At 39.9% G+C, this 27766-nt stretch overlaps 3 protein-coding genes across 16 annotated transcripts in view; 2 read left to right on the forward strand and 1 right to left on the reverse strand.

The window, feature by feature from the left end:
- LOC110969182 (solute carrier organic anion transporter family member 4A1-like) overlaps nucleotides 1-22238 on the reverse strand; it is an 81406-nt gene extending 59168 nt beyond the window's left edge. For 3 of the 11 annotated variants that reach the window (XM_051950231.1, XM_051950229.1, XM_051950226.1), the window contains exon 1: nucleotides 285-433. The gene's annotated coding sequence lies outside the window, so the exon portion shown is untranslated. Of the gene's footprint in view, nucleotides 1-284; nucleotides 434-8120; nucleotides 8139-15871; nucleotides 15890-22220 lie in introns of those variants that run through there. The other 8 variants (XM_051950230.1, XM_051950227.1, XM_051950234.1 and 5 more) reach the window with 7 other exon arrangements.
- Nucleotides 199-20614, forward strand: LOC110952968 (nuclear factor 7, ovary-like). Its single transcript, XM_051950241.1, is given in 5 exon segments — nucleotides 199-409; nucleotides 15994-16091; nucleotides 18457-18478; nucleotides 18481-18570; nucleotides 18573-20614. Coding segments are annotated over 5 exon segments (1509 nt in total). The 5' UTR covers nucleotides 199-252; the 3' UTR covers nucleotides 19715-20614.
- On the forward strand, nucleotides 21572-27580 carry LOC110952969 (nuclear factor 7, brain-like). Of its 4 annotated transcripts, none has more exons than XM_051950243.1 (4): nucleotides 21572-22443; nucleotides 23476-23974; nucleotides 25052-25107; nucleotides 26503-27418. In XM_051950243.1, the coding sequence occupies exons 1-4, from the start codon at nucleotides 22150-22152 to the stop codon at nucleotides 26602-26604; spliced, it is 951 nt and encodes a 316-aa protein (XP_051806203.1). In that variant the 5' UTR covers nucleotides 21572-22149; the 3' UTR covers nucleotides 26605-27418. The 4 variants fall into 4 exon arrangements, 2 of the variants coding, with proteins under 2 accessions (XP_051806203.1, XP_051806204.1); XR_007942772.1 differs by lacking the exon at nucleotides 26503-27418 and adding an exon at nucleotides 27437-27501 and having other exon boundaries at nucleotides 21580-22443; nucleotides 23476-24301; XR_007942773.1 differs by having other exon boundaries at nucleotides 21580-22443; nucleotides 23476-24301; nucleotides 26503-26550.
- Nucleotides 27581-27766: the final 186 nt, after the last annotated feature.

The raw sequence follows: 27766 nt of genomic DNA on the forward strand, positions 1-27766 counted from the left end.
CAACAATGAAACATAGAGTCAGAATGTTTATAAATACTTTCTTATTCTATTAAATGATTGACACAAACAGTATTCCAGTATGTTGAGGCGATTTTTCAATCTAAAATGTTATTTAGAATCATTATCTGGCCCTTTGACTTTACTGTGGCTCCTTCTGTGAGCAATCCAAGAGGTGTGGCATTTCCAGGAAAATGAAACTGAAACAAACTGAGATGTGTCTGTGTGCCTGGCAGAGAGAGATAGGGGTGAGACATGGCGTCGGTTATGTGCTACGAAGACCTGACCTGCTCTGTTTGTCTGAGCATCTTCACGGATCCAGTGAACCTTCCCTGTGGACACTCTTTCTGCAGACAGTGTATCACAGACGTCCACAGCTGTCCACAGTGTCGGGCAGCTCTTTCAACAGAAGCCAAGTGTCTCCCGACCAGCGTTGTTTTGCAAAGCCTCGCCGAGAAGGCCAAAGAAGCAGAGAAGATGAAGGAAGAGGGTAGGAGTGAGAAAGCAGATGTAAGGTGACATCCAGAAAGCTGTGCTACTCATTGTACTTACCGCGGTCAAGCCAGCCCTCACTGCGAAACGCGTGGTCAAACTAGCCCTCACTTGGAAAAGCGGTGCGCGCATATACTAAACAGTACGTCAGGAGCGATCTTTTTTTTATAACTGTCGTTATTATTCAAGCGTATGACATCTGCTAAGAATCACTTCAGTCGGTTGTGGAATTTCAGAATAAAAGCCCCCTGAAAAGCCATATTTATTTAGATATATCATGTACATTAGCATTCATATTTCTCCCAAACTGCCTGTTATTATTCGACTGTTCCACTTCAGATTGATAGTACTCCACCTCAGGAAGACACCTAGTCAAAATCAGGTCAATCTGATGTGGAATTTTAGAATAAAAGCCTCCTGAAATGGCATATTTATGTATATATCATGTACATTAGGATTAATATTTCTTCCAAACTGACAGTAATTATTCAACAGTTTCACATCAGATTGACACTACTTTTACAAGATAATTTCACCCTAACAAAGGTATCATATTTAACATTTTGTATTCATTCTAAAAAAGGGGGGGGGGGGTGGTGCTGCTACTTCTAAAAACAATGAAAAAATAAAACATAAATTACAAAATAAACTAAATAAAGTCATACTTTGAATGAAAAGATAACCGTAATAAAAACACAAAATGGCACACAATTATAGTCAAACTTTATTTGTAAATGACATCATAACTGTCCAAGACTGATTTTCAGCCATTTTGGCCTGTTACTGTGAAGAAATAGAAAATATTTTCACAGTCATTTTAATTCTAAGGGAAAAAAAATGCTCACAATAGCCGAGAAAACGACCTTATAAGATTTCAGTGAAATGCAAAAGTTCAAATGGCTTTTATTCTGAAATACCAAATGAGACTGACAAGATTTTTAATAGATGTCTTCCACAGGTGGAATCCTATCAATCTGAAGTGGAACGGTTGAATAATTACTCGTAGTTTGGGAGAAATATGGATGTTAATGTACATATATCTAAATAAATATGGCTTTTCAGGGGGCTTTTATTCTGTAATTCCAGATCCGACTGAAGTGATTCTTAGCGGATGTCATACGCTTGAATAATAACGACAGTTATAAAAAGATCGCTCTTGACGTACTGTTTAGTATATGCGCGCACCGCTTTTCCAAGTGAGGGCTAGTTTGACCAAGTGTTTCGCAGTGAGGGCTGGCTTGACCGCGGTTTGTACTTGAACATGTCGTCAAGTGATGTTTATGCTGCACATGAGTGAGTTTGTAACAGTGGAATTCCTGGAAAACAAGCAAACAGAGAATGAGCAGACAAATGAGCCTCAGTATCTGGTAAACGACGTGCTTTCATATTTCTTGACAGTTTCGATTCGGTTTTGTTTGGACACATTTAAATCATCCCTCGGGTGTGCGGGTTGGGATGAACATGAGCAGCTTTTGAGGAAATGCGAGGTCATGCTTATTAGGGTCTAAAAACTGAGTCGCGACAGTGCGTAACCACACATCAACAGAGTACCACGGCAGGGCCAAGGCGCACTGTGCTGCGTAAAATAACTAGAAGAGCAGTCGGAGAGCCCTAAGCTGAAGTCCTTTACTATGACCAACGCCTTCTGTCATAGCTGTAAAGCAAATAATCTGGAACTGCACCAAATGTCACGTGTTCTATTTGGTCTGACAGTGGAGTGTGACGATCTGTCACAGCATTAAGCAAAAACTACACCGAATTTCATGTGTACGCTGTGAAAAGAAAAAAAACGCTTTACTGTTCGTCCCTCTTTACTGTAATTTGAAATTACGGATGATAATTTCTATAAATAACAGAAAAAACATTGATTTTAACGTTAAAAGCCCAAAAACAAAACGGGTCAAAATTGTAAAAAAGAAACAACAATGAAAACACACTTTTGCTCTGACTTAGCAGAGAATCACAAGGAACACGGTGCATATGAAACAATGTTTTTATGTTGAACCTTAAACTTTGACTGTTGCTGTCTGTAGTCTGAAATGAACAGTCATCTATTTGCACTGTTAAAGCTCCAAGTTTGGTTCTGCTTGCACAACACATCATGACATGTGACTTAACTACACAGGGGATTGTGGGTCAGAATGGCTAGAAAAGCATACTGGCTTGCACACTGCAAAATCTGATCAGATGTAGTAGGACATCCAGACATTTGTGGCATAATGCATTTGACATACTATGTGTTGAGACATGCTAAATCTTTTTTAGATATACTATTAAGTATGTTAGTAGAGACAGCTACTGAATTCCTGCAGAAAGAGTGAACTAGGGTGATTAAATGTGCACTAAAGTAAAGTTGTTTTAAGCTGCAGTTCTACATGTGGAAGTGGAGAGACATGAACGTGTAAAGATCTGTGCATCAAGAGTTCCTCCAGTTCTGACTGAATGTGAAAATGTGTGAACCTTCTAATCTCTGCTGGCCTGTTTACCACTGGTGCTAATTAGCAACAGGTACCCTCCCAACATCCTAATTTTAATAGGATACCACCATTCTCAATGACCTGTCTGTCTTTAAAGGCTTAGTATCAATGTGCTGCTATTATGTTCTTACTTATGATCCTTATGTTTTAGCTACACTATTTATTAATCACACATTCATTTCTTTACAGGTTCCTGACTTGTGTCCCGAACATGAAGAAAAGCTGAAGTTGTTCTGTGTCACAGAGCAGCAGTTAGCTTGCATCATATGCAGAGATGGGGAGAAGCATGAAGGACACAAGTTTAAACCAATCAAAGAGGCAGCTGCATCACTGAGGAAGGAGTTGGAGATGTTTGTGCAACACACGTTAGATGATATCCATGCTATAGAAAGCCTGGCCAACACACAGAGGAAAGAAATAACAAAAACCAAAGAGATGTCTGAGCAGCTGAAGACTCAAATCAGAAGACAGTTTGAGGAGATGCACCAGTTCCTGCAGAGGAGAGAAGATGAGATAAAGAATGAGCTGAAACACAAAGAGAAAGACAGTACAGAGAAGATGAGCCGCAGGTTAAATGCCATAGAAACAGCTTTGTCTGAGAGGAAAGAGATGGAGGTCAAAGCAACCTCGGTTCTCAAAATCTCAGACTCAGAGAAGTTTCTAAAGAGCTGGACTGAAGGCAAGAGTATGATGACCACAGAAGATTTGTTCAGGCCCAGAGCGAATGAGCTTCAAGTGGTGAACACTTCTCTCTCTTTGGGGCCTTATGAAAGCCACCTGCAGTTCTTCATGTGGAAGGAGATGCTTCAGGTGATCCAGCCCAGAGCAGAGTGGCTCTCACTCAAAAGCAACAGCACAGTTTTATCTGTGTCTGATGATGGCCGAAGGTTGTTTTCTGCTCCCCAAAGCAACCAAGCTGCTTCATTTACATTTGGACAACCATGTTTTGGTGTCCAGAAAGGATTCAGCACCACCCCTTCCACTTTATCATTCGGTTCATCGAAGAAAGTCCAATCTTCTGGTCTTTTTGGCTCATATACTAACCCCCCTGGGTATGGTATGGGCTCATTTGCTGCCCCCGTAATTGGTGGGGAAAGTGAGAACATTTCCTCCTCGTTTTCCTCTAGCACAAACTATGCATACAGTGCCACTGAGTTTTCTTCAGGGCAGCATTACTGGGAGGTAGAGGTTGGAAGCAGAGACTACTGGGAGCTAGGGCTAAAAGATAATAGCTTGAGGTATGATGGGCTAATGTATCAAACCTTACATCACAATGTGGGTCTACCACTAGCATTTGAAGGCAGACCTCGAAAGATTGGAGTTTACCTGAACTGCTCATCCAAGAAACTCTCCTTCTATGATGCAGACAACATGAAACATATCCACACTAAGAGTCTTGATCTCACTTCCATGCCGGTGTCAGCCTATTTTAACATCAGACACAAAGAACCAGATCATAACCCCATTACAGTGTGCTGGTACTGAACAGAGGAATGATCCAGCCAGAAATCCTTGGCAGGTAAGCGAAAGATGTTGTAATTAGGAATGCTTTATTTCACAGATTAATGTTTTGATCTGATTTCCACACAACATTGAATACCTGCAGCTGAACACTTCAGGTAAAAATTGAATTAATTGTATATGCAGCATATTCATTTAATGACTATTTCCTGATTGGATCTTTACCATATAGCTGTTCAAAGTCACAAAGAATCCAAATGAAGAAATTTTTTTAATATTTTGAGTAACATTGGTGTCAGATTATGTACTTCTAACCTAATACATACATTTTTGATTGCTTTAGGAGATAAAATATCCAAAAATCTCACAAATAAAACCACATTGCTTGGTTTATTTAAAAAACATCAACAAGTATTGTGATTTACTAAATCTAAGACAGCATGGGGGATGCTACATGTAGGCCTTTACAAACCTGAAAGTTCAGAACTATGGAACCAGAGGAACCGATCTGAGGAACTAGACAGGAAGCCAGAAGTTCCTAGGAGGAGTAAATAAATAATCTTGCTGTGCTTTTTAAAAATGTTGTAAAGCTGTGTTTGAGCTCTGTTAAAGTGTTTGGGGTTTTTTGGGTCAGTATTGTTGGTCTCTTGTGTGTTTAGTTGATCATTGTACACATGGTGAGTGGACTGGGTGTTGCTACTGTAATGCTGCAATGTATATAATAATTAAACACAATTTACCCGACAGAACAGTGCATGCAAGTGGTGCTTACTAATTAGAAATTTGATTATAAAGCTGTTCATGTCTTCCATGTATTAAGGAATAACTGTTTGCAGACATGTCTAAAGATTCAATCACTTGTATGTTCAGTTATAAAATAAATCCTGCTAACGTGGTAGCAGCATTCTGGGTGAAGAATGTAATTTTGTGTTTTTTGGCCTCTTTTTGTTGAAATGTAAAATGCTAATGTTGCCTGTTAAAACACTCTTGGTGTAACTTTGCCAAAAATGCTTCCTCATAAGTGATCACTGTTTACAAAAATAAATAAATACAAGTTTGTTGTGTCCTTTAACAAGAGAGCATCTGCAATTTATCAAACAGATCCTACTACTGAAGACTTGGTCAGTTTGTTAACATTTTTGTTAGAGTTTTGTCAAAGTTACAGTGGGAGTAAAACAAATTTATTTACCTTGACTGCTTCTCTAACCAGCTCTCCTTCTACGATGCTGACAACATATTCACACTGTGAGCCGTGGAGTCACATCTGTAACCGCATCTGCATATTTTAGTGTCCATTACAATTATCCAGATCATTCTGTCAGGGGCCAAAAGTATAATCTGTTTTTCTGACCAAACCAACAAACGAAAAAGGGAAAAACAGCTCAATTTTCGTTTTTTCGTTTTCAACCAAAAACGAAAAAACGTTTTTTTTCTTTCTCAATTCAAAACCAAAAACGAAACCAACACAAGCAAATTACGGCCGAATTTCGTTTTTTGGATTTCAATTTTTCGTTTTTTCGTTTCAGGTCTCAAAACGAAAAAACGGAAGCACGTGACCCCTGACCGGCACGGGTCAAATGGACTCCCTACCAAAAGAAAAGCCTTACTGATAAATGGATAATAAAAGATAAATTACGTTAAATAGCGTTTTTATTTTTGCACAGTATTTATTATATACACTACAAGGCTTGTGATAATGTTAGAAAATAATAATAATTATTATTATGAACAACAATACTACTACTACTACTATAATAATAATAATAATAATAATGATAATAATAATAATTACAGGTCCGCTGCCTGGCCTGGATACATCTAATGCGCGGACGCGAGATCGTTAAGTGTTCACCTTTGCCATAAGTGTGACATCAACCGGCACTCCGGTTGATGCTATGTCTGTTGATCTAAAAATACGTGGGTCATTTTAACTTTGTCACATGTCAGCTGCATGGCGTGTGCTGATGAGAAACTCGGTCGTCCGGGAGGAGCTTGGAGTAGAACCGCTGCTCCTTCATGCCGCTTTACGCGTTGAGAACAGCTGGATGAGACAGCTCGAAAAGAACCGTTTCCCTTAACTTACTAGGCTACCATTCAGACAGTTATTCCCTGTAATATTATTACGATTACAAAGGACTACATTTAAACTTTACGCATTGATCTGGGCAGCAGTGTTCTCTACGCCGTCTCTCTCTCTCTTTTGCAGCTGCAGCGGTGTTGCACTTCTTTCTAAAAACGTGTTCAAACTCGCCATATGAGCGCGTTAAAAAACTTCCAGTTCAAAAACGCAGCCTTTCGCTCTCCCGTTTCCATGGTGACTCGTCGAATCGGTGTTCCATTGATGCTGTCTTTTCAGAGTTGCGGTGCACGCTTATCTCCGGGGCAAACTACTCCGAGTTGATTAAACCAACTCAAATTAGCCGTTGTGAAACCGAAAACTCAGAGTTTTCTATCTCAGAGTAGATCAACTCAGAGTTGAGGAGTAAACTCAGAGCTTCTTGAACCTGCTTCGTGAAACAGGCCCCTGGACGACCGAGTTTATCATCAGCACACGCCATGCAGCTGACATGTCACAAAGTTAAAATGACCCATGTATTTTATGATCAACAGACATAGCATCAACCGGAGTGCCGGTTGATGTCACACTTATCGCAAAGGTGAACATTTAACGATCTCGTGTCCTCGCATTAGATGTATCCAGGCCAGGCAACAGACCTGTAATTATTATTACTATCATTATTATTATTATTATTATTATAGTAGTAGTAGTATTGTTGTTCATAATAATTATTATTATTATTTTCTAACATTATCACAAGCCTAGTCGTGTATATAATAAATACTGTGCAAAAATAAAAACGCTATTTAACATAATTTATCTTTTATTATCCATTTATCAGTAAGGCTTTTCTTTTGGTAGGGAGTCCATTTGACCCGTGACGGTCAGGGGTCACGTGCTTCCGTTTTTTCGTTTTGAGACCTGAAACGAAAAAATGGAAAATTGAAATCCAAAAAACGAAATTCGGCCGTAATTTGCTTGTGTTGGTTTCGTTTTTGGTTTTGAATTGAGAAAGAAAAAAAACCGTTTTTTCGTTTTTGGTTGAAAACGAGAAAAGGAAAATTGAGCCGTTTTTCCCTTTTTCGTTTGTTGGTTTGGTCAGAAAAACAGATTATACTTTTGGCCCCTGACCTGGGACAAAAGCCATGAGATGACATCAGAAAAAATATTCAACCTCAGTCGAGTTAACATAGATTTTAAGGCATCAGGGAAACTTGACTTTCCAAGCAGGAAAAATTTAAAATGACCTTGCTTGAATATACTTTGTTAATTTCCATTATTGCTGATTTACCCAGAAATTGACAAAACCGTATCCCAGCAACAGTTTCAGCCTCTGACCACTAGAGGGAAATATTACAATAAAACTTCGAGTCAGAATGACTAAAGACGTTTTTTTAATCCCTTCAATGATTGACAGAAACTGTATTTTTTCCAGTGTGTAGAGGTGATTTAATCTAAAATGTTATTTAGGGTCATTATCCGGCCCCTTGGCTTTACTGTGGCTCCTGTATTGAGTAATCTAAGGGGAGTGGCATTTCAAGGAAAGTGAAACTTAAACAAATTGAGATGTGTCTGTGTGTGCCTGGCAGAGAGGAGTGAGAGATGGCGTCGGTTTTATGCAACGAAGACCTTACCTGCTCTGTTTGTCTGAGCATCTTCACGGATCCAGTGACTCTGCCTTGTGGACACTCTTACTGCAGACAGTGTGTCACAGAAGTCCACAGCTGTCCACAGTGTCGGGCAGCTCTTTCAATAGAAGCCAAGTGTCTCCTGACCAACATTGTTCTGAAAAGCCTCGCTGAGATGGTCAAAGAAGCGGAGAAGATGAAGGAAGAGGGTGGGAGTGAGAAAGCAGAGGTAAGGTGACATCCAGAAAGCTGTGCTACTCATTGTACTTGAACATGTAGTCAAGTGATGTAAATGCTGCACATGAGTGAGTTTGTAATGGTGGAATTCCTGGTAAACAAGCAAACAGAGAATGAGCAGACAAATGAGTCTCAGCATCAGGTAGACAAAGTGGGTCATTATTTCCTGACAGTTTCGATTCGGTTATGTTTGGACACATTTAAATCATCCCTCGGGTGTGCGGGTTGGGATGAACATGAGCAGGTTTTAAGAAAATGCAAGGTCATGTTATTGACTTAACAAAGTGCTTTAAGCTGCTGTCCGGAGTTTCCGTTTGTTTTCAATTTATGCATCATTTTTTAACAAAGCTTAAATGTGTTAGTCTAGTTCGATACTATAATATAAAGTTAGTATAACGCGATATGAAAATTTATTCCTGAGCTCCACCTTCCTCTCATAGACCCCCATGTTATTCCAAAAAGCGCTGGTTGCTGCCGACCAATCAAGTTCGAGCTTCAGCTTTGTCATGCTGTCAATCAACGGTTACGCGCACAGCAAGCAAGCCCATGCAGAGGTGGGCGAGCTACGCACTACGCAACCGCGCGCACATTTGTTTTGCTTGTGGAGGAGAGAGCATCAGGGATCAGCAACTTCCAGAAAAGTTACCAATCCCACGGCTTGTCAGGCCAAGAGACTGCAGGACGTTTTTTGGCTCGGGGTGCTCGCGTCGCTCCCCGACCACGGCCTCCATAGCCCGGCTGACGGCTTCGTTTAGATGCCCGACCTCTGGAGGAAGATGTTGGGGCGTCTGGGACATACTCTTCGTCAGAGGAGTCATGCAATTCTGAACTCTAGATAGAAATAAATAAACAATGTAACACATATACACGCGTAAATGGACTAAGTTTGATAAACAACGTCATCGAGAGGGATACACGAGTGTAATCACATATTGAAACTTTACTCGTTAGTCCTAGCAGATTCATGTTATTTTGGTATTAGGACAAGTTAGACTCAATACAGAATTCTAACGTAATTCCTTTATTATTTACTAAATGTACTAAATGTAGAAGAGGGGAAAACAGCAAAACAGGCGAGATGCTGCAGCACTCCGGGCACTTCTCTCATGTACTGCGCGCGTGCACAAATAAAGGGGCGAAATCAGAGGGAGGGACCAACAGTGTTTTGGGAGACGCTGCGATTCAAACTCCGGACAGCAGCTTTAACCACGCCCCACCAGAGTGCCATGGTGCACTGTGCTGCGTGAGAGCCATAGATATATACAAACGCTGGCCAGGAGAGCCTAAAGCGGAAGTCCTCCGCCAAGGCCAACGCCTTTTGTCGCAGCTGTAAAGGAAATGACTAGATCCGCACTAAATGTTGTGTTCTACTAGTTCTTATGTCGAGTGTGACTGTCAGCAGCAAAAAGTACCCCACCGAATTTCATGTGTACACTAGAAAATCCTCCCCCAAAAAACAATATTTCAAAAATAAATATTTACTGTTACTTTTCCAGTTATTTTAAATTAATTTGTATTTTGTAGAAATTGTGTGTAATCTTGCCCACACTCAAAGTAACAAGAAAAAGAAACCGCAATGAAAGCACACTTCAGCTCTGACTTAGCAGAGAATCACGAGGAACACGGTGGATATGAAACAATGTTAGAATATTGAGCATTAAGCTTTGACTATTGCTGACTGTAGTCTGAAATGCACAGTCATCTATCTGCACTGTTGAAGCTCCAAGTTTGGTTCTTCTTGCGCAACACATCATGATATTTATGATTTACCTACACGGGGGATTGTGGGTCAGAATGGCTAGAAAAGCATACTGGCTTGCACACTGCAAAATCTGATCAGATGTAGTAGGACATCCAGACATTTGTGGCATAATGGTTTTACTCCTATCTCTCTGACAGAAGTTTTCTGGTAAGTTTGGATACATGCTCATCAGATGTCCACAAAATGAAATACGGAGTGCCTCAAGGCTCAATTTTAGGTCCCATTCTTTTTAACTTATACATGCTCCCACTTGGAGATGTCATCAGGAGACACGGAATCAGTTTTCACAGTTACGCTGATGACACTCAACTTTACATTGCCGTGTCTCCCGATGACACAGGGCCAGTCGATGCCCTTTTTAACTGTATTTTAGACATCAAATCTTGGATGGCAGAGAATTTCTTGCAGCTCAACCAGGACAAGACTGAGGTTTTAGTTATCGGCCCTGAGGCCAAGAGAGAGAAACTTTTATTAAAACTGTCTTCGCTATCTTTTTAAACCTGCTGGTTCTGTAAAAAATCTGGGTGTCATTTTTGACTCTGAGCTTAATTTTATACCTCATCTTAAACAAGTAACTAAAACAGGTTTTTACCATTTAAAGAATATAGCCAGAGTCCGCCCATTTCTCTCTCTAGCAAACACAGAGATGTTAATGCATGCTTTTATTTCTAGTAGAATGGACTACTGTAATGCCCTGCTTTCTGGTCTTCCCAAAAAAACTATTTCTCACCTCCAATTATTGCAGAACTCAGCTGCACGAGTCCTGACGAAGACCAGAAAGCGGGACCACATTACACCAGTTTTAAAATCACTGCATTGGCTCCCTGTGTGCTTCAGGGTAGACTTTAAAATTATTTTAACAGTTTTTAAATGTATTAATGGTCTTGGGCCTTCATATTTATCTGATCTACTTTTACCTTATGAACCCTCACGGACCCTCAGGTCCTCTGGCACTGGCCTTTTGATAATTCCCAAGGTGAATACAGTGACACATGGCGAGGCAGCTTTTCAACATTATGGCCCTCGCCTGTGGAACAGCCTGCCAGAGGACCTGAGGGCTGTAGAGAACGTAGAGACTTTTAAATGCAGGCTCAAGACTCACCTTTTTAAACTGGCTTTTACATAATGCTTTTATTTTATCTTAATGCCTTGATTTATACTGTTTATTCCCTGGTTTTGCTTTATTTCTATATTTATTTTATTATTTTGTATACTATATTATTATTTCACTATTTTAGTATTTATTTTACTATCTATTTTACCATTTATTTACTATTTATTTACTATTTTACTATTCTTTATCTTTTAGTAGCTATTTTATTCTTCAATTTTTAGTTTTTACGTGTTATTTTTAACACGCCTATTTTAGATTCCAGTGTTTCCTCAGTGGGGAGCCGTCTGCATCTGGGGCTTTGGCAGGGCCAGGGCCAAGTGGCGCTGGAGCTAGGTGGCCTGTTGGCCCCTGATGGGGCCTGCTGCTGCCCCGGGTGCAGGCGACTCTCATTGATGGTGTTTCCTCTTTCTGGTGCTTCTGCTCTCAGCCAATACACACTATTATTTCTTTTACAGTAGTGTGCGTGTGCGTGTGTGTCTGACTGTCTGTGTGTGTATGTCTGTGTGTTCTTAGGAAGTATGCTGTGGGGCAGGGTTTTGGGTAGGGATGTGGGCCATTGTCTTTTTTATGTTTTTATTGTTTGTTTTTAAATTGTTAAGCACTTTGTGCACTTTTGTATGAAAAGTGCTATACAAATAAACTCTGATTGATTGATTGATAATGCATTTGACGTACTATATGTTTGGACATGCAGACTCTATTTTATATACACGATTAAGTATGCTAGTAGAGAAACAACTGAATTCCTGCAAAAAGAGTGAAAGAGGGTGATTAAATGTGCACTAAAGTAAAGTTTTTTTTAAGCTGCGGTGGCAACATGTGAAAGTGGAGAGACATGAACGTGTAAAGAGCTGTGCATCAAGAGTTCCTCCAATTCTGACTGAATGTGAAAATGTGTGAATCCTCTGGGGTTCTCAGGTGTCTCTTCTAATCTCTGCTGGCCTGGTTACCACGTGGGGCTAATTAGCAACAGGTCTTCCTCAACATCCCTAATTTAAAAAGGATACCCTCAATTCTCAATGACCTGTCTGTCTTAAAGGCTTAAGTATCAATGTGCTCCTATTATGGTACTACTTATGATCCTTATGTTTTAGCTACACTAATTTATTAATGCAGCACATTCATTCTTTACAGGTTCCTGACTTGTGTCCGAACATGGAAGAAAAGCTGAAGTTGTTCTGTGTCACAGAGCAGGGTTAGCTTGCCATCATATGCAGAGATGGGAAGAAGCACGAAGGACACAAGTTTAAACCAATCAAAGAAGGCAGCTGCATCACTGAGGAAGGAGGTGGAGACATTTGGTACAACGCGTGTTTGACGATATCCATGCTATAGAAAGCCTGGCCAACACACAGAAGAAGAAATACAAAAACCAAAGAGAGAAGTCTGAGCAGCTGATGACCCAAATCAGAAGACAGTTTGAGGAGATGCACCAGTTTCCTGAGAAGGAGAGAAGATGGATAAAGAATGAGCTGAAATACAAAGAGGAAGACGGTATAGAGAAGGAGAGCCGTGCAGGTTAAAGTCCATAGAAACAGCTTTGTCTGAGAGGAAAGAGATGGAGGTCAAAAGCAACCTCTATTCTGGAGATCTCAGACCTCACAGAGTTCCTAAGAGCTGGACGAAGGCAAAGTATGATGAACCAAGAAGGTTGTTCAGTGGCCCAGAGCGAATGAGCCTCAAGTGGTGAACATTCTTCTCTTTGGGGCCTTATGAAAAGTCACCGCAGTTCTTCATGTGGAAGGAGATGCTTCAGGTGATCCAGCCCAGAAGCAGAGTGGGCTCTCACTCAAAGAGACAGCACAGTTTATTCTTGTGTCTGATGATGGCCGGAGTTGTTTTCTGAATTTGAAAGTATGACTTCCAGAGAGGATGCAACACCGTCGATGCCAATTTTGCTCGGTTCATCATCATATCAAGCCAAATCTTTTCGTAAGGTTTGTTGCCACCCCTTGAGGCAGAGGCAGAGGTGGCCCTTCCTCTAGCACAAACTATGCATTGCAGTGTCACTGAGTTTAACTTCAGGGCAGCATACTGGGAGGTAAGGTTGGAAGCAGAGACTACTGGGAGCTAGGGCTAAAGATAATAGCTTGAGGTATGATGGCAATGTATCACACCTTACATCAAATGTGGGTCAACCCACTAGCATTTGAAGGCAGACCTCGAAGATTGGAGTTTACCTGAACTGCTCATCCAAGAAACTCTCCTTCTATGATGCAGACAACATGAAACATATCCACACTAAGAGTTTTGAATCTCACTCCATGCGGTGTCGCGTATTTTAACATCAACACAAAGAACCAGATCATAACCCCTTACAGTGTGCTGGTATTGAACAGAGGAATGATCCAGCCAGAAATCCTTGACAGGTAATAAAGATGCTGTCTTGGGAACCCTTTATTTCACAGAGTAAGATTTTGATCTAATTTCCACACAGCCTGAATATTTTGTAATGATAAAATGGAATTGATCTAATATGCAACTATTTATTTAATGACTATTTCCTGATTACCATTTGGATCTTTACATTTAACTGTTCAGTCATGAAGAATCAAAAATAAAGACATTTTGTTAATCTTTTCAGTCACATTGGTGCCAGATTATGTACTTCTGACCTATGCATCAAGTTTTTGATGCATTAGTTTTTGTCTTTTTTAATGAGTGAATAAACTAGGAATTGTTGCTTCTAACATTCTCCATTTTCCTTTACCACCGCATCTGATTGCGTAAACTTCCTGTAGTTTACTGCCAATGCAGCCAAATTTTACGTCATATTAAAGGGACTTTTCCAGCAAAAAAAAAAATACAGGACTCCTTAAAAAAATGTTACATTGTAGTTTCTCTCTGTTTTAGGACGTACAAAATTTCCAAAAATCTCACAAATAAAACGACATTTCTTGGGCTTATTTAAAAACAAATATGGTTTAATAACTCTAAGACAGCATGGGGGATGCTACATGTAGTCCTTTACAAACCTGGAAGTTCAGAAACTATGGAACCAGAAGAGCAACCCTGAGGAACTAGAACAGGAAAGCAGAAGTTCCTAGAAGAGTAATATATAATATTGTCATGCTTTTAAAAAATGTTATGAAACAGTGTTTGAGCTCTGTTAAAGTGATTTTATTTTTTTTTGGACCAGTGTTGTTGGTCCTTGTAAGTTTGGTTGATCATGTACACATGGTGAGTGAAACTGTGTTTGCTACTGTAATGCTGCAATGTATAAAATAATTAAACACAATTTACACGACAGAAACAGTGCATGTAGGTGGTGGCTTACTAATTAGAAATCATGTTTTATAAAGCTGTTCATGTCTTACATGTATTAAGGATAATGTTTGCAGACATGTCTAAATGATTTATCACTTGTAATGTTCAGTTATAAAATAAATCCTAGCTAATACGTGATTGCAGCATATCAGGGTTAAAAGAATTTCCAATCCAAATAATTACAGTTCTGTTTTCTTACCTGAATCTTTTCTATGCTGTTAACACTAGCCATAATGTGTTTTCAATAAACATGAGATTTCTTTGTGATACTTGTTGAATTTCGTGTTTTATTCCAAGTCTGTGTGTGGACATATTCACTAAGGAAACATAAGTCTTGAATGTTTTTGAATTTAAAGTTTAGAGTGAAGCAACTTGTAACTTTCAAATATAACAACACATATAGATGCTTATGTACAGTTTTTATTCTCCTACACATTAATCTACATCTCCTATTTGTCAAATTAGCATAAAAAGTAAAAAAAAAAAGAATGGAATCTGGGCTTACCAAACGTATGACAAAGGGACTTCTGGGGCACCAATATCACCCATGTTTAAAGATTTTTACCCCTTTTTTTCATTTTCAGCCAATAATTAAAAATCTGGGGGGAAATTTGCGGAGCCATTCAGCCATTTAGATCTGTGGTAAAAGTCTTGTCTGTGGTATTTATTCTTTTCTTTTTACATACTAAACCTTTAAAATGACTTCCCAGATAAGATGATTTTGAAAGGCTGAAAATGACAAGACTCCGAGGTCTCAAAACGTGAAATTCTCAACATTCTGCCCAAATTATTGGTACAGGACTTTAGTATAGAAGTATAATTGAGACACTGCAGCAACACCTCTATCTAAAATAATCCTTACTGACACATTTCAAAAGCCATGAGATGACATCAGAATGAATATTCAACCTAAATCGAGTTAACATAGATTTTAAGGCATCAGGGAAACTTGACTTCCAAGCTGAACAAAATTCAAATGATCTTGTTTGAATGTCTTTGTTAATTTCCATTGTTGCTGATTTATCCAGAAATTGACAAAACTGAACCCAGCAGCAGTTTCAGCCTCTGAACACTAACAGGGAAATGTTACAATGCACCCTTGAGTCAGAATGAAATGTAATAGTTGAACGAATTTAGATTCATTAAGTGACTGACAGAAACCGTAAGCTGTTTTTTTCCGTGTGTAGACGTGCCTTTTTCAATCTTAAAGGTTATTTAGGGTCATTATCTTGGCTTTTCGGCGTTGTCATAGTGAGTGATCAAAGGGGTGTGGCATTCCAAGAATATCAACTTAAATAAAGTGAGATGTGTCTGTGTGCCTGGCAGAGAGAGATAGCAATGAGACATGGCGTCGATTCTGTGCCACGAAGACCTGACCTGCTCTGTTTGTCTGAGCATCTTCACGGATCCAGTGACTCTGTCCTGTGGACACTCTTTCTGCAGACACTGTGTACAGACGTCCACAGCTGTCCACAGTGTCAGGAAGCTCTTCAACAGAACCAAGTGTCTCCCGACCAATGTTGTTCTGAAAAGCCTCGCTGACAAGGCCAGAGAAGCGGAGAAGATGAAGGAAGAGGGTGGGAGTGAGAAAGCAGTGGTAAGGTGACATCCAGAAATCTGTGCTACTCATTGTACTTGAACATGTAGTCAAGTGATATATATGCTGCACATGAGTGAGTTTGTAATGGTGGAATTCCTGGAAAGCAAACAAACAGAGAATGAGCAGACAAATGAGTCTCAGCATCAGATAGATAAAGTGGGTCATTATTTCCTGACAGTTTCGATTCGTTTTTGTTTGGACACATTGAAATTATCCCTCGGGTGTGGGGTTGGGATGAACATGAGCAGGTTTTAAGGAAATGCAAGGCTACGTTTCTTTGCTTATCAGGGCCTAAAAATGGAGTCACGAAAATGCGTAATCATGTGTCAACAGAGCTCCACGGCAGCGCCAAGGCGCACTGTGCTGCGTAAAATAACTAGAAGAGCAGTCGGAGAGCCCTAAGCTGAAGTTCATGTTTACACTGTAAAAAAAAGAAAAAGAAAAAATGATTTACTCTTATTTACCCTGTTATTTTAAGTTATAGGTGATAACTAGTATAATCACAGAAAAAAAAAAATCATGTTAAAATCCCCAAAACAAAACAGGCCAAAACTGTAAACACTGTCCACATCAAAAGCCTACATTTTTAAAATGGCAATTCATCCATCCATTCTCTATACACCGCTTTATCCTCACTAGGGTCGTGGGGGTTGCTGGAGCCTATCCCAGCTGACTTGGGCGAAGGCAGGGGACACCCTGGACAGATCGCCAGTCTGTCACAGGGCTACATATACAGACAAACAATCACACTCACATTCACTCCTATGGGCAATTTAGAGTAACCAATTAACCTCAGCATATTTTTGGACTGTGGGAGGAAGCCGGAGTGCCTGGAGAAAACCCACGCATGCACAGGGAGAACATGCAAACTCCATGCAAAAAGATACCATGCCCACCCCAGGATTCAAACCAGGGCCCTTTTTGCTGCAAGGTGAAAGTGCTAACCACTACTACAATGTGCAGCCCAAAATGGCAATTCATTCTTGAAAAAAGTTGAGCAAAATTGTACTTTTATTTATTTATTTATTTTTACTGATTTCAAATATGTCATTTCTATTTTATAGATATTGTGTGTCATCTTGCCAACAGGCAAAGTAACAAAAAAGGAAAGAGAGAAACATAATGAAAACACACTTTCGCTCTGACTTAGCAGATAATCACAAGGAACACAGTCATATGAAACAATTTTTTTATGTTGAACCTAAACTTGACTATTGCTGTCTGTAGTCAGAAATGACAGTTGTGGTGGACCCACTTTGTGGAGACATGAGAGACATTCACCAAAGAGGGATTGGTGCCTTTAAGACGGGAGTGAATGTAGGGGGGTTATTCCGGTTCCAGGTCGTTTGGCTGAGTATTATGGTTTTTCCCGCTGAAACTACACAAGCTGGTTTGAGTCGATGTGCTGTGAAGTGGAGAGAATTAGTAAACTACCTCGACTCTCTCACGTCTGCTGTCTCGTTGTTTCATCAACCACACAGTCCTCTATTTGCACTGTCAAAGCTCCAAGTTTGGTTCTGCTTGCACAACACATCATGGCATTTATGATTTACCTACACAGGGGATTGTGCGGTCAGAATGGCTAGAAAAGCATACTGGCTTGCACACTGCAAAATCTGATCAGATGTAGTTGGACATTCAGACATTTGTGGCATAATGCATTTGGCGTACTACGTGTTTGGGACATGCTAAATCTTTTTTAGATATACTATTAAGTTGCTTGTTTGAGGAAGCTACTGAATTGCTGCAGAAAAAGTGGAAGAGGGTGATTAAATGTGCACCAATGATAAGCTTTTAAAGCTGCAGTGCTATATGTGGAAGCGGAGAGACATGAACGTGTAAAGAGCTGTGAATCAAGAGTTCCTCTGCTTCTGGTTGGATGGGAAAATGTGTGACTTGCAATTCTAATGTCAAACTAGGACAGAATGAAAAAGAACTTTAAGAAACATATTCTGTCATCTCCTTTGTATTGTTATGTTATTGTTTCAGTATCAGGATGCTGATACTGAGGCAGGTACATAAGTCATATTTGTGATAATGTGACAACACTATGCTTCGGGGGGGGGGGGGGGAGTAAAATTATAGACGTAATTATACTAATTATATTAGGGAGATAACAGTCAACCTAACAGGTTGACAGAACTGGGGTGTCTGTCACTCTTGTAATCTCTGCTGGCCTGTTTACCACTGGTGCTAATTAGCAACAGGTACCTCCCAACACCCGAACTTAAGAGGATGACATCATTCTCAATGACCTGTCTGTCTTAAAGGCTTAGTATCAATGTGCTCCTATTATGTTCTTACTTATGATCCTTATGTTTTAGCTACACTATTTATTAATCACACATTCATTTCTTTACAGGTTCCTGACTTGTGCCCCGAACATGGAGAAAGCTGAAGTTGTTCTGTGTCACAGAGCAGCAGTTAGCTTGCATCATATGCAGAGATGGGGAGAGGCATCAAGGACACAAGTTTAAACAATCAAAGAGGCAGCTGCATCACTGAGGAAGGAGTTGGAGATGTTTGTGCAACACACGTTAGATGATATCCATGCTATAGAAAGCCTGGCCAACACACAGAGGAAAGAAATAACAAAAACCAAAGAGAAGTCTGAGCAGCTGAAGACTCAAATCAGAAGACAGTTTGAGGAGATGCACCAGTTCCTGGGAAGGAGAGAAGAGGAGATAAAGAATGAGCTGAAACACAAGGAGAAAGACAGTACAGAGAAGATGAGCCGCAGGTTAAATGCCATAGAAACCGCTTTGTCTGAGAGGAAAGAGATGGAGGTCAAAGCAACCTCTATTCTGGAGATCTCAGACTCAGAGAAGTTTCTAAAGAGCTGGACTGAAGGCAAGAGTATGATGACCACAGAAGATTTGTTCAGGCCCAGAGCGAATGAGCTTCAAGTAGTGAACACTTCTCTCTCTTTGGGGCCTTATGAAAGCCACCTGCAGTTCTTCATGTGGAAGGAGATGCTTCAGGTGATCCAGCCCAGAGCAGAGTGGCTCTCACTCAAAAGCAACAGCACAGTTTTATCTGTGTCTGATGATGGCCGAAGGTTGTTTTCTGCTCCCCAAAGCAACCAAGCTGCTTCATTTTCTAAATCTGGAAAATTACATGCTAGTTTCCAGACAGGACTTAACACCACTCCTTTCACGTTTGGCTCTGGTGCATCTCAAGCCAAATCTTTTGGTATGGGCTCATTTGGTGCCCCCGCACACGCCGGGCAGAATGAGAACATCTCCTCCTCCTCGTCCTCTAGCACAAACTATGCATACAGTGTCACTGAGTTTACTTCGGGGCAGCATTACTGGGAGGTAGAGGTTGGAAGCAGAGACTACTGGGAGCTAGGGCTAAAAGATAATAGCCTGAGGTATGATGCGCTAATATATTACAACTTGCATCACAATGTGGGTCTGCCACTAGCATTTGAAGGCAGACCTCGAAAGATTGGAGTTTACCTGAACTGCTCATCCAAGAAACTCTCCTTCTATGATGCAGACAACATGAAACATATCCACACTAAGAGTCTTGATCTCACTTCCATGCCGGTGTCAGCCTATTTTAACATCAGACACAAAGAACCAGATCATAACCCCATTACAGTGTGCTGGTACTGAACAGAGGAATGATCCAGCCAGAAATCCTTGGGAGGTAAACGAAAGATGTTATAATTAGGAATGCTTTATTTCACAGGTTAAGGTTTTGATCTGATTTCCACACAACATTGAATACCTGCAGCTGAACACTGCAGGTAAAAATTGAATTAATTGAATATGCAGCATATTCATTTAATGACTATTTCCTGATTGGATCTTTACCATATAGCTGTTCAAAGTCACAAAGAATCCAAATGAAGAATTTTTTAAATATTTTGAGTAACATTGGTGTCAGATTATGTACTTCTAACCTAATACATACATTTTTGATTGCTTTAGGAGATAAAAATATCCAAAAATCTCACAAATAAAACCACATTACTTGGTTTATTTAAAAAACAACAACAAGTATTGTGATTTACTAAATCTAAGACAGCATGGGGGATGCTACATGTAGGCCTTTACAAACCTGAAAGTTCAGAACTATGGAACCAGAGGAACCGATCTGAGGAACTAGACAGGAAGCCAGAAGTTCCTAGGAGGAGTAAATAAATAATCTTGCTGTGCTTTTTAAAAATGTTGTAAAGCTGTGTTTGAGCTCTGTTAAAGTGTTTGGGGTTTTTTGGGTCAGTATTGTTGGTCTCTTGTGTGTTTAGTTGATCATTGTACACATGGTGAGTGGACTGGGTGTTGCTACTGTAATGCTGCAATGTATAAAATAATTAAACACAATTTACCCGACAGAACAGTGCATGCAGGTGGTGGCTTACTAATTAGAAATTTGATTATAAAGCTGTTCATGTCTTCCATGTATTAAGGAATAACTGTTTGCAGACATGTCTAAAGATTCAATCACTTGTATGTTCAGTTATAAAATAAATCCTGCTAACATGGTAGCAGCATTCTGGGTGAAGAATGTAATTTTGTGTTTTTTGGCCTCTTTTTGTTGAAATGTAAAATGCTAATGTTGCCTGTTAAAACACTCTTGGTGTAACTTTGCCAGAAATGCTTCCTAATAAGTGATCACTGTTTACAAAAATAAATAAATACAAGTTTGTTGTATCCTTTAACAAGAGAGCATCTGCAATTTATCAAACAGATCCTACTACTGAAGACTTGGTCAGTTTGTTAACATTTTTGTTAGAGTTTTGTCAAAGTTACAGTGGGAGTAAAACAAATTTATTTACCTTGACTGCTTCTCTAACCAGCTCTCCTTCTACGATGCTGACAACATATTCACACTGTGAGCCGTGGAGTCACATCTGTAACCGCATCTGCATATTTTAGTGTCCATTACAATTATCCAGATCATTCCCCACTTATCCTGTGCAGGTACTGAAATGTGAAAAAGGGGTAAAGAAGAAGATATACTCATGTCAGAAAGTATTTAGATCCTTAATTCAGTAATTTGTATGCAGCAACATGATCTAAAATGATGTTTACTGACACATTTCAAAAGCCATGAGATGACGTCAGAAAAAATATTCAACCTAAATCGAGTTAACATAGATTTTAAGGCATCAGGGAAACTTGACTTTCCAAGCAGGAAAAATTTAAAATGCCCTTGCTTGAATATACTTTGTTAATTCCCATTACTGTAGCCTAGCCGCGCTAGCCCCATGTTTCTGAAGGCACAAGGGTCTAGGACCGCTCGACAGGGAGGGAGGCGGGCTAAAAGGTTGTCTTTCAAATCACTCTGCAGCAATTGGGTAGGTATACAACCAATCAGTGCAACGAATAGGCTGACGTAGTTCCTAGAGCGCCGGCGGATTGTGGCTAAGTCCCATTAGCTTCCCAACCTGTGGAGCCAGCTGCTATATTAAGGATTTGCCATATCCCGTCGGCATAACTCCAAATACGTCTTTCTTCTCAATGAAACACTTCAGTGCCGTCCTTTGTTTTTCTTTCAAGTTGAATTTTAGCTTCAAATCTTTAAGGGCTGTGGCCAAAGCCGAGTCGAAAGATAACTGTTTATTGTGCGCCGGTTGTTTCTGTCAGAATCATCGCGCCTCTGTCGTCACTTCGTTACGCCCGCCTTCTGACTCTACACTTCATGGTGATTGGTCCGGCCAGTTTTAGGAGAATCCAGCCTCGAGCCTTATGGAGGATAACTAGACCCACCCTGGCAGAGAATTAAATTCGTTGCCGTGGGTTGTCTAGTGCGGCTAGGCTACCATTATTGCTGATTTACCCAGAAATTGACTGAATCCCAGCAGCAGTTTCAGCTTCTGACCACTAGAGGGAAATATTACAATAAAACTTCGAGTCAGAATGACTAAAGATTTTTTTTTTAATCCATTCAATGATTGACAGAAACGGTATTTTTTCCAGTGTGTAGAGGTGATTTTTCAATCTAAAATGTTATTTAGGCTCATTATCTGGCCCAGTGGCTTTACTGTGGCTCCTGTACTGAGTAATCTAAGGGGAGTGGCATTTCAAGGAAAGTACAAACTGAGATGTGTCTGTGTGCCTGGCAGAGAGAGATAGGAGTGAGAGATGGCGTCGGTTTATGCTACGAAGACCTGACCTGCTCTGTTTGTCTGAGCATCTTCACGGATCCAGTGACTCTGCCTTGTGGACACTCTTTCTGCAGACAGTGTGTCACAGAAGTCCACAGCTGTCCCCAGTGTCGGGCAGCTCTTTCAACAGAAGCCAAGTGTCTCCTGACCAGTGTCATTCTGAAAAGCCTGGTCGAGAAGGCCAAAGAAGCAGAGAAGATGAAGGAAGAGGATAGAAGTGGGAAAGCAGAGGTAAGGTGACATCCAGAAAGCTGTGCTACTCATTGTACTTGAACATGTAGTCAAGTGATGTAAATGCTGCACATGAGTGAGTTTGTAACAGTGAAACTCCTGGAAAACAAGCAAACAGAGAATCCAAAACGGCGACCAGGAAGTAGCAAAATCCGGGCTTCATTTTCTCGGCGTTGAAACCAGCGGGTGACATCACGGTTAGTTTACGCCTGCGCTGTACTGACAGTGTGCGTGCCCCACCCCTCTGCGTTCTTTCGCGCCGTATACGGAACAAGACAGAAAAGACAACAACAGAAAAAGCATGGCTACCGGTACACCAAAAAGACGAAAGTTTGACGTAAAGTTTAAAGAGGAGGCTTTGCGTTATGCAGCAGAGTATTCAGGAGAGAAAGCTGCAAAGCACTTTAAGGTTGATGCGAAACAAATCCGATATTGGAAAAGACAAAAGGATGAGCTGATGGACGCTGACAATAAACGTGCACGTCTCACCAGAGGAGGGAGAAACTGCACTACTGTTTATTACTGTTTTAGTACTGTTTGCTACATAATCCCATGTGTGTTCATTCATAGTTTCAATGCCTTCAGTGACAATTTACAATGTAAATAGTTATGAAAATAAAGAAAATCCCTTAAATGAGAAGGGAGAAGGTGTATCCAGACTTTTGACTTTTAGTATCCATATTTGTGGCACTGTGACAACACTATGCTACTGAGGTGAGGCAAATAAAATTATATGTGGCCTTCTTAGAAGAGAACTGTGGGGGACCCAGGAGGGAGATCATAGTCAAACCTAACAGGTTGACAGAACTGGGGTGTCTGTCAGACTCTTCTAATCTCTGCTGGCCTGTTTATCACTGGTGCTAATTAGCAACAGGTACCCTCCCAACACCTGAAACTTAAGAGGATGGCATCATTGTCAATGATCTGTCTGTCTTTGAAAGCTTTGTATCAATGTGCTCCTATTATGTACTTACTTATGATCCTTATGTTTTAGCTACACTATTTATTAATCACACATTCATTTCTTTACAGGTTCCTGACTTGTGCCCCGAACATGGAGAAAAGCTGAAGTTGTTCTGTGTCACAGAGCAGCAGTTAGCTTGCATCATATGCAGAGATGGGGAGAGGCATGAAGGACACAAGTTTAAGCCTATCAAAGAAGCAGCTGCATCACTGAGGAAGGAGTTGGAGATGTTTGTACAACGTATGTCAAATAATATCCATGCTATAGAAAGCCTGGCCAACACACAGAGGAAAGAAATAACAAAAACCAAAAAGACGTCTGAGCAGCTGAAGACCCAAATCAGAAGACAGTTTGAGGAGATGCACCAGTTCCTGAGAAGGAGAGAAGATGAGATAAAGACCGAGCTGAAACACAAGGAGGAAGACAGTATAGAGAAGATGAGCTTAAAGAAACGGCTTTATCTGAGAGGAAAGAGACGGAGGTCAAAGCAACCTGTATTCGGGAGATCTCAGACTCAGAAATTTCTAGAGAGCTGGAGTGAAGGCAAGAGTATGATGACCACAGAAGGTTTGTTCAGGCCCAGAGTGAATGAGCTTCAAGTGGTGAGCACTTCTCTCTGTGTTACACCTTGCATCACAATAACAGCAGCCCACTAGCATTTGAAGGCAGACCTCGAAAGATTGGAGTTTACCTCAATCTAATTTACCTGTTCATCCAAGAAACTCTCCTTCTATGATGCAGACAACATGAAACATATCCACACTAAGAGTCTTGATCTCACTTCCATGCCGGTGTCAGCCTATTTTAACATCAGGCACAAAGAACCAGATCATAACCCCATTACAGTGTGCTGGTACTGAACAGAGGAATGATCCAGCCAGAAATCCTTGGCAGGTAAATAAAAGATGCTGTAATTAGGAATGCTTTATTTCAAAGGTTAATATTTTTGATCTAGTTTCCACACAGCCTGAATATTTTATTATAATGGTTGAAATGTAAAATGTATGTATGTATGTAAAATGCTAATGTTGTTCATTGAAACACTCTTGGAGTAACTGTGCCAAAAATGCTTCCAACTAAGTGATCACTGTTTTTAAAAATAAACCAATAAATACAAGTTTGTTGCGTCCTTTAACAAGAGAGCATCGGCACTTTATAAAACAGATCCTACTCTTGAAGACTGGATCAGTTTCTTAACATTTTTGGTTAGGTTTTGTCAAAGTTACAATGGGAGTACAACAAATTTCTTTACCTTGACTGCTCCTCTCACCAGTTCTCCTTCTATGATATCGACAACATTAAACCTGTTCACACTGTGAGCCGTGGAGTCACATCTGTACCCGTATCTGCTTATTTTAGTGTTGATTATAATCACCCCGATCATTCCCCACTTTGCCGTGTGCAGGTACTGAAGTGTGAAAAAGGGGTAAAGAAGAGGAACATTCAGTCAGCAAATATTTAGACCCTTAATTCAGTAATTTGTATAATAAGTCTCTTTGGGCAGCAGCTGCAGCTTTGAGCATTCTTGACAGTTCTGATTACATAAAGTGATAAAACGTTAGCGGTAAACAAATCAGTCTGTATCCATGCTGTGAGAGGTTAGAGACAAAATGGATGTCTTACTCCACACCGGTGTCATTTCAGAGCCCTTTCAGCCGCAGACTGAGACCACTGAGGTGAAGCACAGAACATCACAGGAGGTATTTTCAACCAGCAGACAGTAAATCTTTTTGCAGGAGGGACAGCTGAAACAGAATTCTGAGCAATAGTACCAATATCACTTGCAATGTTCTTTCCTCAGTATTAAGTGCACCACCAGTTTCTATGTCATTATTTCATAATCATGTGCAATATTACTTTACTTTTCTAGTCTGATTTAGCTTACTTATTTTAATTATAAGTAATGTATCGTACTATATCTTACTACTTTTCTATTAGGCTCTGCATTTATTCTCATTGAAATGTATGTATATGTTTCTTAAATAATTTCCGTCCAGATAATTTCAGTTCTATCTTATGTGTTAACCCGAACCATAATGTGTTTCAATAAACATGAGATTTCTTGTGTTATGTCAAATTTCAAAAGCCTTGAGCTGACATATGAATACATTTTCAACTTACATTGAGTAACTTGTATTTTAAGGAATCAGGGGAACTTGGCTTTCCAAGTTGAACAAAATTCAAATGATCTTGCTTAAATGTACTTTATTTTCCATTACTGCTGATTTATCCAGAAATTGAGTCAACTCAATCCCAGCAGCAGTTTCAGCCTCTGGCCACTAGAAGGAGCTATTACAACAATGAAACTGAGTCAGAATGATTGTAAAGATATTTTATTCCATTAAATGATTGACGCAAACAGCATTTTTTCCAAAGTGCAGAGGTGATTTTTCAATCTTAAAGGTGATAGGGTCATTATCTGGCCCTGTGGCTTTGCTGTGGCTCCTGTAGTGAGTGATGGCCACAATAGATGGTAACTAACGTGCACAATTTACAATTTAAATGCACAACTTATCATTGTAAAGGACAGTTTCACTCAGAATATACTTAGAATTTAAAAGGTTAAGTCTGTCAACAGAGTAGGAGGCTGCACATTCAGGACCAGATTGAGTATTCCACACAATGTACCACTTTATATCCTACCTAAGATCTGAAAGGTTTAATTTACCCAAATAGTACATACTACAATATCACAGCTTGGTTGCTAAGGCTAGCATTTGGACAAATTGTGCAATTATCAAGTCAAATAACTGAATCATCTGTAATGGCTTTTGTGGTGTCTAGATGTCAAACAGCACAGTCTGAAAGGTTGGAAAGAGGAGAAACACATGGACAACTCTGGAGGCAGATACATATTTATTTTATACAATAACATTTAAAAAAATAAAAGCTAAACACACAGAGGTAAATTAGCTTCATTGCTCCCACTTTGAAATCCCTGATCTCATTACCTCCTGATAGAGACACACAGACATGAACATGCGCAATATTTCACTTTTTTTGTCTTGGTAAACCATTTTATTTTCAAAATGTCATGCCACTATACTCCTTTCTGAAATGAATTGTGTTTCCTCTTTCTTCAACTCTTTTTCCAGCCGGCTACAAACTTCCTCCACTTCACTGAAATTGTAGACAGACATTTTCACTGCAGGGTTCACAGAAATGCTGGCAACACTTTAAAAGAGTTCATTCACTAACACTAGTGCTCCTTAATTAAGGTGACAACTACTTCCATTAGTAAATTGTTTAAAAAAAAAACATTTTAGGACATTGTATAAATTTAAAAATCTACATCTTTTACCCTCACCTTTGATGGTAAGCCGGACCACAGACCTGTTCAGCCTCCTGTAAGGACACATTTTCCTGAACAGACAGACCGTACATGATTTCTAAACAGCATAAACCAGTTCACAGCAGAACAAGCCATGTTAGACAGGTGCATACACAAGTAGTGTCATGAAAGGTGCTATTTATTTAGAAACAGAAACAATTATTCTCTGGAACTCGAGTATTCTTTTAAAACACAGAAACAAAATGTTATGTCCATTCATAATATTATGAACAAAGGACTTCAGTGAATCTTTTGACTCAGTCTGCAATGATGAGAAAACAGGAACATTTTCAAAGTACCACTAAATGCTGCTCAGCTCCCTTTGACTGGACAATGAAGTCCAGCAGTCAGTGACAGTCTGCATGTGGAGTGGAACTTCCCGAGTGACGGCTCTTTGTCTTGGCCATCTGTAAACTGGTTTAAGGGTTCCCTGGAGCAAACATCTGGCTTCATCAGTCCAAAAAACAAACCTCTGGTCATGTCTTTCAAACAACACTCATCTAAGATACTGAATGGGAAAAAGCTAATGCACTGGTGAACAACTGACATGCATAAAAGACTGCCATCCACAGTCTGATGAACTTAATGTAGTTACCAGATGTTCTGCAGGCTTGGTACTGATAGTGTGTTGTCAGTTTGTAGAAGTGGAAGTGAACCCCTAACTTGCCACTAAAATGAATATCCACATTCTGTTTCAGGTTGTCGTACTCCTCTGTTTGGAAACGCTCCAGGAGAAGAAGACTCCACCACTTCTGGATCAAAGACATGTCCATCTGAAAACAGTGTGACAGTGGAAAGAAGAATTATGAGTTCAAAATGTGTCCTTTTTCTTCAAAATGAAAAATATGTGTCAACAACAGAAGTGTTTGGAGAGGGCAGTTTCTTCTGTGGGTAAACTTTTTTTTTTTTTAAACAAACCTCCTGGAATTCAAATCCTTAGTTTGTAACAATAGAAAGCATTTACCGTAACAGATCTCAACATCACAAAAAAAGCGATAATGAGAAGATTAACTATGAGGAAAACGTAC

Source organism: Acanthochromis polyacanthus, chromosome 6 (genome assembly GCF_021347895.1).
Source record: "Acanthochromis polyacanthus isolate Apoly-LR-REF ecotype Palm Island chromosome 6, KAUST_Apoly_ChrSc, whole genome shotgun sequence".
In the NCBI taxonomy this organism is placed as follows: Eukaryota; Metazoa; Chordata; class Actinopteri; family Pomacentridae; genus Acanthochromis; species Acanthochromis polyacanthus.